The sequence below is a fragment of the Parus major genome, chromosome 27, assembly GCF_001522545.3.
Source record: "Parus major isolate Abel chromosome 27, Parus_major1.1, whole genome shotgun sequence".
In the NCBI taxonomy this organism is placed as follows: domain Eukaryota; kingdom Metazoa; phylum Chordata; class Aves; order Passeriformes; family Paridae; genus Parus; species Parus major.
In genome coordinates, this window is record NC_031796.1 from 1,082,660 (window position 1) to 1,093,583 (window position 10,924).

General features: G+C 66.3%; 1 protein-coding gene across 1 annotated transcript in view; it reads right to left on the reverse strand.

The window, feature by feature from the left end:
* Positions 1–4,179, reverse strand: part of NR1D1 (nuclear receptor subfamily 1 group D member 1) — a 9,437-nt gene extending 5,258 nt beyond the window's left edge. The window contains exons 1-5 of the mRNA XM_015651038.2: positions 4,081–4,179; positions 1,153–1,494; positions 976–1,064; positions 749–893; positions 3–128 (exon numbers count right to left, since the gene is read on the reverse strand). Of these exons, the coding sequence (XP_015506524.1) occupies positions 3–128; positions 749–893; positions 976–1,064; positions 1,153–1,494; positions 4,081–4,108 (730 nt within the window). The 5' untranslated portion in view covers positions 4,109–4,179. The remainder of the gene's footprint in view (positions 1–2; positions 129–748; positions 894–975; positions 1,065–1,152; positions 1,495–4,080) is intronic.
* Between the last annotated feature and the right edge of the window lie 6,745 nt (positions 4,180–10,924).

Here is a 10,924-nt window from a genome sequence, read left to right on the forward strand (position 1 = left end):
GCCCGCGGCGGGACCCTCGCCGGGCCCCGGCATCGGCGGTGGGGCACTGGCCATGCCGCCCATGGCGCTCTGCATCTCCGCCAGCATCCGCTGCTTCTCCCGCTTGGGGATGCGCCCGAAGCGCACGGCTGAGGGGGGACAGCGGTGTTAGGGGGGCATCAGTGGCACAGTGACCCCCACCCTGGCCCCCCCAGACCTGCACCATGAAGGGACAGGGGCTAATGGGAGCGGGGCTGCATCCTTCCCCCAGGCTTGGAGGGGACACACAGCCCTGAGCACGGGAGGAACTCATCCCAGGAAGGGACATGTAGCCTTAAAAATGGGAAGACCCGGTCCTGGAGGGGACATAGAGCACTGAACAGAGAGATACCCATCCCAAGAGGGGATGTAGGGACCTGAGCACGGGGGAAACGCATTCAAGGAAGGGACAGATGGTGGGGGACCCTCTGTGGGAGGGGATCCATGGAGGACCCATCCCAGGAGGGGACATGCAGCTCTGGGCACAGGGCACTCTGTGTTGGAAGGGACACGCAGCCCCACATACGGGGGAGGTCCCAGGAAGAGGGGACACATCCTTGGGGACAGGCACAGCACCCAGCACAGGCAGCGGGACCCAGCTCCAGAGGTCCAGAGGGGATGTGCAGCCCTGGATACATCCCCGGAACGGACCAGCTGCCTGGGCATGGGGAATCCCACCCCCAGAGGGAATCCCCAGCTCAGGACGTCACCGGGGTCCCTCCGAGCTCACCATCACGGGACATGCCGACCAGCAGGCACTTCTTGAAGCGGCACTGCTGGCAGCGGTTGCGGTTGATGCGGACGATAGAGCAGTTCTCGTTCTTGAGGCACTTCTTGTACTGGATGTTCTGCTGGATGCTGCGGCGGAAAAAGCCCTGCAGGGAGAGGGGGAGGAATCACCGGGGGTCCCTTCAGTGTGACAGGGGCTCCGTGCCCCATCCCCGGCCCCATCTCTACCTTGCAGCCCTCGCAGGCGTGGACGCCGTAGTGGAAGCCGGAGGCGACGTCCCCGCAGACCTTGCAGAGCAGCACCATGCCGTTGAGCTCTGCGGGGGGGTGGGGGTCAGCGGGGTCCAGGGGTGCCTGCCGCAGGGTGGGGAGACCACCCGCCACCCCCCCGCGAGCCCCACTCACTCGTGACGGTGCTGCCGGCTTTGCTTGGCGAGCTGCGGCGCCGCTCGTCCGCGGGGACCGGCTGAACCCCGGGGAAATTCACCGAGGAGCCGTACGAGGAAGAGGAGGTGGAGGAGGAGGATGAGGAGGAGGAGGAAGGGGAACCGTCTTCATGGGGGGCCAGCGTGGCTCCACCATAGGCGCGGGAATCCTGGAGGGAGCCGGTGGGTGACGGTGGGAAGTAGGTGGGGAAGGGCTGCGAGCCCGACTGGGAGCTGCCGTTGGAGCTGTCGCTGCAGAGGGACACGGGGCTGGTGCGGGTGGGAGAGGCGCCGCTGGAGCCCACGTAGCTGATCACCCCACCTGCAGAGAGAAGGAGCCACTCATGCACCGAGCTGTGCCGGGCTCAGCCTCCCCCGACTCATGGAAGTGGGAACCTCCGGAGGTGGGTGGGATGCCAAGGGAAGCACCCCGAATCCATCGGCAGTGAGGATTCATGGGTATCGCGCGCAGCCACACGTGCACTGATCTGTGCCAGGCTCAGCCTCTCCCAGCTGAGGAGGGGGAAACTCCTTGGAGGGGGAAACCCCTTGGAGGGAAATTGCAGCCGCAGGTGGGGTGGGATCCATAGGGAAGCATCCGGGGTGCATCCCGGATCCATGGGCATCCCGGCGGGCTGCTTATATACTCAGCTACAGCAGGCTCAGCCTCCCCCAGCCCGGGGGGGTGAGGGGGAGGGAAGCCCCCTAGAAGGGAATCACAGTCCCACGCGGGGTGGGGTCTCCAGGGAAGCAGCCCGGATGCATCCCGGATCCATGGATATCCCGCTGCGCCGCACGTGTGCCGCCCACCCTGAGTCAGGCACCGCACCCACCGGCCGCCACGGGCGACGGCCCCACGTGGGACGGGGACAGCCGGGTTTATCCGGGTGCGTGCCGGCTGGGGACACGGGCAGGGCACCCCGGAATTGCCTGCAGGAGGAATGTGGGCTGGGAACCCTCTGGAGAGGTGAAATCAGGAGGTCACAGGAGTTACACTCCTGCCGTTCCTGGCTCCATGCCCGCAGCACAGCCGGGCTGCCGCCCCACAGCTCCCGGGAAGTCCCAAGGCGCAGCCCCCCATGATGCAGCCCCCTGCGGCACTGGGGTGCTCCCTGTGCAGCCCCCCATGGCACCGGGATGCTCCCAGCGCAGCCCTCCCCATCTCGGGGGGTTCGTCCCCACTGCAGGACTGAGCAGCTGTGTGAGGACCCCCGAAAGTGGGGAGCAGCATGGCGGGACGGACACACGCGTGGCCCCTGGCTGAAGTCACAGGCGTTGTCACCCCACTCACGGGGCAGGGACAGCAGCACCGGGACACGACTCCGGGCTGGGACACGTGGATGGTGATGTCGGGGACACACGGGATCACCAGGGCCATGTGTCTCCCGCCGCACACGGTGCTGCTGGCACAGATGCCACGCGCCAGAGCCAGCTTGTCACCATCCCCCCTCACTGAACCGCCTCCAAAGGGGGTCACTGAATTGGGGACAGTGGGTCCCACCTCCAGGGCAGCCGATTCTGGGGATACCCCGCTGCTAAGACACCAAAATAATTGGGGGATCCCCACACCCCAAAGCCTCGGGACACCCATTTTAGGTTTTGGGGTGTGGGGATTCCCCCTAAGGGCTTTCGCCAGAGCGAGAGAAACTTTTCTGACCCCAAAACAGAGGGAACCCCCCCAAGCAGCCTCCCCCCAGCCCCCCCCGAGCTCAGGCGGCCTCACGCCGCCGCCCCACGTGCTCCAGCCGCACGTGGCCCCCCTAGACCCCGCCCCTTCACGCTTTACCACGCCCCCCTCCCTCTCATTGGCCAAACTCCGCCCCGCCCCTTCTCGTTGCCCCGGAGACAGGGCTGCCCCCCCAATGAACGGCGGCGTCCCCAGATCCGTGCGTGACGTCATCGCTGATGTCATGTGCCGACCAATGGGAGGGGGCGGGGCGGGGCTGCGGGGAAAACAAACTCCGCACGTGGCAGCGGCGGGGAGGGGGACACGTGCGGGGGGGTGGACACGGGGGAGGGGGGGGCACCGCCTCCGGTCCCCCCTCCGTCCCCCCGGGTGCGCGGGGAGCCCCGACACGCGCGGCACCGCCTCGGCCATGCACGGGCTGCCTGGTCCCCGTGGCCCCGGTGCCGCTGATAGGGACACCCCGGTCCCGCCGCCGTCCCCTTCGGCCGCCCTGACCGGTCCCGCCGCTCGGGACACACCGATCCCTGTGCTTTGCCCTGCGGTCCCGGTTCCTGGGACACCCCGGTCTCGCTGCTCCGGACTCATTTCAGTCCCCTCCGGTTTCGCTGTCCAGGGGACAACAATCCCGGTTCTCACCCGTCCTACCCCTGCGTCCAGCACTCTCCGGCGTTCGGGAATCCTAAGTCCCGGTCTCTGGAACACCCGGGTGCCGCCGCGCTCCCCTCCGGTCCCGCTGCCCAGGACGCCCCGGAACACCGATCCCTGTTCTCAACCTTCCTACCCCCGCGTCCAGCACTCCCCGGTGTTCGGGACACCCCAGTCCGGTCTCCATCCCTTCTGCCCCGACCACCGGAGCACTCCCGTGCCGGTGTTCACGTCTCCCCGGTGTGCAAGACTCCCGGTACCGGCGCGCAGCCCTCCCTACCCTCCTCCCGGGGACACCCCGGCCCCGCTGTCCGAGCCTTACCCCGCTCTGCAGGACCCCCCGGTCCCGGTAGGACGGAGCCCCGTTCCGGGACGCGGTCCCGGTGCGCCTCCAGCCCGGTCGGGCGTGCGGGACCCCTCGGTCCCGGTGTCCGGACCCCTCCAACTCGCGGTCTCAACACGCAGCCCCTCGCCGCGGTCCCGGGGCGCTGCCCCCCGATCCGCTCCGGTGCTGGGGACCGGTGCCGGTGCCCGCACGGTGGTCCCGGGGGTGGGGGGCTCCGGCGGGGCACTGACCTGTGCTGCCGGCCTCGGGGGCCGCCATCCTGTCCCGGCCCCGTGAGCCTCCCGGAGCGGAGCCGCGCCGAGCCGTGCCGCGCCGCCGCCCGGTGCGGGCTGTTGTGCGCCCGCCGCCCGCCCCGCCGCCCCCCGCACCGGCCGCGGCTGCGCACTGGGCCGCACGCGGCGCCGCCGCCTCCCCCATGTGATTCCCGGGGACAGCCTCGTGCCCCAGTGACACACTTTCCGCCGGCGGCCCCGGCCCCGCGCCGCCGCCAGGGAGCCCGGGCTCGGCGGGGACCCCCGCACCGGGGCCGCCCGACGGACCGCGGGGACCGGTGCTCGCGCTGGTCCCCGCACCGGGGACACGGGGTGCCCCGTCACGCAGCACAGCGTTGTCCCTGCTCTGGGAACTCCCGGGCGCTGCGCTGTCCCCTGCGCTGCGGACGCTTGGGTGCAGCACTTGACACATCTGTCACCTGGCAGACGCTATCCCCCGCACTGGGGACCCCCAGTCACGGCACTGGCAGCTCTGTCACCTTGCACAGCACTGTCACCTGCACTGGGAACACCTGACCGTGGCACTGGCTGTCCCCTGCAGCGGGGATATCCAGGCATAGCGCTGTCACTCTCCGTGGCACCTTCCCCTGGGGACACCTGGGCACCGATGTCACCCCGCACAGCACTGGGGACACCCAGGTACCCCTGTGACCCCTCAAAGCACTGTCCACTGCCCTAGGGACATCCAGGTACCCCTGCAACCCCGCGTGGCACTGTCCCCTGCACTGGGGATACCCAGCTACCCCTGTCACCCCACATGGCACCGTCTCCTGTGCCCACCTGTTCGGCAGAAGCACCGCAGCCCTCCCCCGTACATTGTACAGCCCCCGGTACAGCCGCTGCCCGCTGCCCCCTCCCGATGTTCCCCTGCCCAGCCCCTGCTGTCCCCATGCTGCCCACGGCGGGTGCCCGCTGTGGCACGTGCCTGGCATCCACGTCCCAGCCTGGCCCCACTCCCGGCTGCCGCGGGGGCTGCGGCATCGCGGGGCCAGGGCAGAGTTGGTGGCAGATCTGGGTCGCGGCGCCGGCCGGGGCCAGCCCAGCCCGGTGGCACCGAGGGCTCCGCGGGTGCTCCTGCTCCCGCCGCGGGGAGGGTTTTGGGGGTGCCAGCACCCTCCCGGGTGCCGTGTCCCGGGCGCTGCCCTGGCTCCCAGCCAGGAGGAGAAGGAGCAGAGCACGGATGTGCCAGCGCCGGGAAATCCTCCGTGCTAATCCCACAGGAGGGGCGGCCTCCGGTGCCCCGGCTGTGCGAAGTGCCCGAAAAGGGACACCAGAGCTCTGCACCCCAAAGACCCCCCGGCACCCCGTGGGTGACGAGACCACCCCTCAGCTGGGGATGTCCGAGGGGTGCTGTGGGTGGTTCCGGATTTTGGGGCTCCCTAAGGCACTGGGACCGTGGGAACACCCCGACACCCCACAGGACGTGCCCTTGCCCTGAGTCACGGGGCGGTTGCACGGTGCCGCGGCAGCTCCGGCCGGGAGAACCGCGGCAGCTCCCGGAAGGATGTGTGGGGCCAGGCTGACACGGGAATAGGGGCACCCGGGGGGGACACCGGTCCTGGGATGAAGGGACCCGCCTGCCCGCGGGGCCCTGCCTGGACCGTGCAGGTGCCCCCGGCCCCACGCAGCTCCTCGTTCCCCTCCCGGCACGTTCCCGGTGATTATCCGTGATTCAGCCGCAAGTCTGGATTGGGAAAACATCCCCGCGCACGGCGCTGCGGCACACGGCGCCTGAGATGCTCGCCTGAAACCCTGGTGCCCCAGGAATCCCCGGGACAGGAGGGGGGCTGGGAGGGACGGGGCAAACTTCCTGGGGTCTGTCTGTGGGGTCCCGTGAGGCTGGGAACCCGGCACGGGGCGTCCTGGTGAAGGTGCTGTGAGCAGGGACCCCAGGCTGAGCACAGCTGGGATATTTCCGGGATATCCCGACTCTGGGACCACCCATGGGGAGCAGGGTGAGGGAGAGGGGCCACCGAAGCCACCGGGAGCGGGGGGATGCTGCAGCTGACGTGCACCGGGAACGCCCCCAGAGGCCGGGTCTATACCTCGGGGGGCTTCCCGCGGCTCCCCGTGCACCCCATCATGGCAGTGCCCGTGATGCGCGGGAGGTCCGTGGCGCGGAGGTCGTCAAATGCCACCAGATTCACCCCTAAACCCTGCACCTCCACCGATCTGTGCACCCCTGCGACCCCAAACCCTGCACCCCCAAACTCTGCATCCCTGCACTCTCCTGGAGCCCCTGCAACGCCAGATCTTGTCCCACTTTATCCCGCACCCCTGGATCCTGCATCTCCCGGGGTCCCTACTCCTCAATCCAGGTCTACCCCATCCCGTTGTGTCAGGACTCCATGGGGTACCCCCACCCGCCGTGGGGTGTCCGGAGTGGCGGGGGGGACACACATGTCACCCCGTCCGTGCCATCGGCTGTATCCCCCCAATTGCACACCCGCACTGCCCCACTTCAACAGCCCCACGGGGGATGCAGCCCGCACTTCCCTCCCTTGCCACTGCTCCCGAGGGCAGGAGGCAGCGGAGGGGCGGTGGGGTCGGTGTCGGAGCGCGGGGTAAGCCCGGTGCCCGGTGCGGGGTGCCCGGTGCGGGGTGCCCGGTGCGGGGTGCCCGGTGCCGGTGCCGTGGCCGTGCCGCGTGACGCTCGCCCCGCTTCCCGCCCGGCGCCTGCGTGCCGAGAGTTTATTTTTACTCGGGGCTGGAGTCTTGTTTACCTTGTTGAACCTTTTCCAGGAAGAGGGGGGGGGGGGCGTCTCCGCCGGGAACGGGGGTTCGTTCCTGCCTATCGCCCCCTCGGCCCCCAGGCTGGACACCGGGGGCTGACAGGGGACAGGGACCCCAGCCCTGCACCCCCAGCCCCAATTTAAGACCCCCAGCCCCTCTGTGGGGCTGCAGCTGCCCTGTGGGTTTGGGGACACCGGTTCCAGCTGTGTCCCTGTGTCACTGTACATACATCGAACCTCAGTTTCTCCACACGTAACTGTAAATTCGGGGGGACAACCAGAGGTGCTGGATCCCACCTAATTTGGGGGTCCTGCACCCCGGACCCCACTTTCATCTGCCCCCACTGACGGCACTGGGGGGAAGGGTGGGGCAGGAGCCCCGGTGCTGCTTTGGGGGGCCAGGAGAGTTCTTGGAAGGTTGGGGTTTGGAGTGGTTTGGGGGTGTTTTCCTGCCGGGAGCAGCCCTGGCTCGGCCCCTGGCTCTTGGCTGGGGCAGCAGCTCCCGCTGCCAGAATCATCCTCCCTCCCCGGGAAAGGGAAAAATCGGGTAAACAAGGCAGGCCTGGCCCCGGGCGGGGGCAGCCCACGGCAGGTGGGGGCACCCCAAGACAGGCGGGGACATCCCAAGGTGTCCTGGCACTTCGGAATGGGGCAGACCGGGGCTGGGGGACAGAGAAGTGCAGGATCCGGGGGTGCAGGGTGTGGGGGTGCAGGGACACCCCAGGAGGGTGCAGGATTGCAGGACTGGGGGGAGTAGTGTGCAGATCCATGGACGTGCAGGATTTAGGGACGAATGCACGCCAAGGAGGTTGCAAGGACCCAGAAAGGGATGCAGGGTCAGGGGGTGTAGGGACCCCGCGAGGATTTAGGGGTGCAGGGCCACAGGAAAGGTGCACTGGGATAGCGTTTGGGAGCATCAGGACCCCAAGAGGGTTCAGGGGCCCAGAAATTGGGGTGATACTGTGACATGGGGGTGCAAAAGTGGGGCAGGACCCCTGGGGGAGGGGGGACCCCAGTGTGTTCATCCCGTGGGGGGGGGTCTGGGGAGCACCCCCAGGGGGAGTAGCCATGGCAGGGGGGGAGCCCTCTCACCTGCCCCCTCCCCAAGATCTCACGTGCTGATGTTTGTGTTCCCTCTGCAGCCTCGGGACCCCACGGGGGGGTGGGGCGAAGTGGGGTAGGGGGCGGGACAGCACCGGGAACTCCTTCAGCCTCCAGATCCCCCACCTCAGACCCACCACCGGGGAACTCTCCTCCCCTTTCCCATTCCGCTGTCACCCCCTGTTTGACCTTCCCAAAGGTCAAATGTGTGAGGAAGAGGGGGGGGCACCCCATCAGCCCCCCCCCAACCCACAGGTCACACAGAGGCCACAGCGTCGTGGCCAGCGACCGGGTTGGCATCTGTGCCAGCCCATGTGAGCGGGCTCCCTCCTCCTCCTCCTCCTCCTCTTCCTCCTCCTCCTCCTCCTCGCGCGGGGAGCCCTCTCCATGCGCGTCACGTGGCGCTGGCATGTGCGCCCTGCTCCATTTTTAGCCCCAGCAGCCTCCCTGCTGCAGAGCCATGTGCGGGCGGGCGCCGGCCGGCACGTGGGCCTGCCGCAGCGGGGATGGGCACCGGCACCGGCACCGGCACCGGCACCGGCACCGGCACCGGCACCGGCACCGGGCCGGGCCGGGCAGGACGGGCACGGCGGGGACACGGCACCCGTGTGTGTGGATACCTGTGTGTGAGCACGGTGATGTGTGTGTGAGCACAGCCAGGTGTGTGTGAACATGGTTCTGTGTGTGAACATGGTTCTGTGTGTGTGAACATGGTTCTGTGTATGTGTATGAACATGGTCATGTATGTGAACATGGTTCTGTGTGTGTGAACATGGTTTTGTGTGTGTGAACATGGTTCTGTGTGTGAACATGGTTCTTTGTGTGTTAACATGGTTCTATGTGTGTGTGTGAACATGGTTCTGTGTGTGAACATGGTCATGTATGTGAACATGGTTCTGTGTGTGTGAACATGGTTCTGTGTGTGTGTGTATGAACATGGTCATGTGTGTGAACATGGCTCTGTGTGTGTGAGCACTGTCATATGTGTGAACATGGTTTTGTGTGTATGTGAACATGGCTCTGTGTGTGTGAGCATGGTCTCGTGTGTAGACATGACCACATGTGTGTGTGAACATGGCTTTGTGTGTAGGAACATGGCTGTGTGTGTGAACATGACCACGTGTGTATGTGAACATGACTCTGTGTGAACGTGGCCACACGTGTGTGAACGTGGCTCTGTGTGTGTGAGCATGGTCATGCATGTGAACATGGCTCTGTCATGGTCACACATGTCTGTGAACGTGGCTTTGTGTGTGTATCAATATGTTTGTGTGTGTGAGCACAACCACACGTGTGTACAGACACGGTTATGAATATGAGAACAGCCATACATGTGTGTATGAATATGAGAACAGCCATACATGTGTATATGAACATGAGAACAGCCATGCATGTGTGTATGGACATGAGAACAGCCATACATGTGTGTGTATGAATATGAGAACAGCCATACATGTGTGTATGAACATGAGAACAGCCATACATGTGTGTATGAATATGAGAACAGCCATACATGTATGAACATGAGAACAGCCATACATGTGTGTATGAACATGAGAACAGCCATGCATGTGTGTATGAATATGAGAACAGCCATGCATGTGTGTATGAACATGAGAACAGCCATGCATGTGTGTGTGTATGAACATGAGAACAGCCATACACGTGTGTGAACGTGGCCACGCGTGTGTACAAACACGGCTCCGTGTGTGTGACAGTGGCTACACGCATGTATAAACACATACAGGCATGTGTGTGCACAGCCACACCTGTGTGTGACCACAGCCATGTGTGGATGTTTACAATCACATGGGGGGACAACCACAGCCCCCCGCATGTCTGAACAGCCTTACATGTGCACACACTGATGGGCACAGCTGCTGGCAGGGCTCGATGTGACCCATGGCACAGCAGGAACCTCAGAGAGGCTTCCCCAGTGCCACACCACGGGGGTGGCACCGCCAGCGTGACCCGGGCACCGGGACCAGGGCACCCTGATGCTCGCAGAGGGCTGGGTGAAGGGGGAATCTCCCCCCGCGTGTGTTTGTGTGTCCCTGAACGCAGCTCTGCAGACAGGCAGATCCCCCACGTGTCCCCTGTGCGTCGCCAGCACGTGCCACGCGTGTCCCCTGTGTGTCCCCGGTGTCACGGCCCCGTGTGCTGCGGGGGGTGGAGTTTCAGCCGGGAGAGGGGGAAATGATCCTCTGTGTGTGTGAATACGTGTACATACATGTCCGTGCATGCCCGTACGCGTCCATGCGTGTGCTCGGAGGCTGCAGTCCGGACTGTGCGTGTGCATCCATGGCCATGAGCGTGCATCCATGTCCATGAGCGTGCATCCATGTCCATGAGCGTGCATCCATGTGCACACGTGTGTTCTGGGACTGCAGCCGGCGGTGCATGTGCACGGGCTGCAGTGTCTGCGGGCTGCGCCTGTGCTGCAGTGGGGGCTGCAGTCGCTCCCTGCAAGGGGACACGCGTGTGCATGTCCGTGTACGTACGAGTGTGCTGGAGCCTCTGCAGAGGGGGTGGTGCGCACTTGTGTGTGTCTGCGCGTTCTTGCACACGTCCAGCAGGAACTGCAGAGCTCCGCGTGTGCACGGGGAGGGGGGTTCCGTCCCCGTCAGGGGGTTCAGCCCCCATGGTGGAGGGGGGTGTGCGCCTATGGGGAGGTGCAGACCCCGAGAATCCCAGCCCCACCATCCCCTCTCCCCGCGTGGGGGGCTGGTAGCGATGGGACCCTTTGTGTTGTCCCTGCACACAATCCGGAGGTCCCCCGGCCCCGCCGTGTCCCCTCCCGGTACGGGACCGGCCCGTGACCCGAGACCCCCCCTCCCCGTGGGGCGGGCACGGGCGCGGGGGGCGGGCGCGGAGAGCCGGTACCGCCACGCTCGGGAGCCCCCGAGCGGCCGCCCCCGGTACTGCAGCGCGGGACCCCCGCCCCACGCGCGTCCGCGTGTCGCGACCAC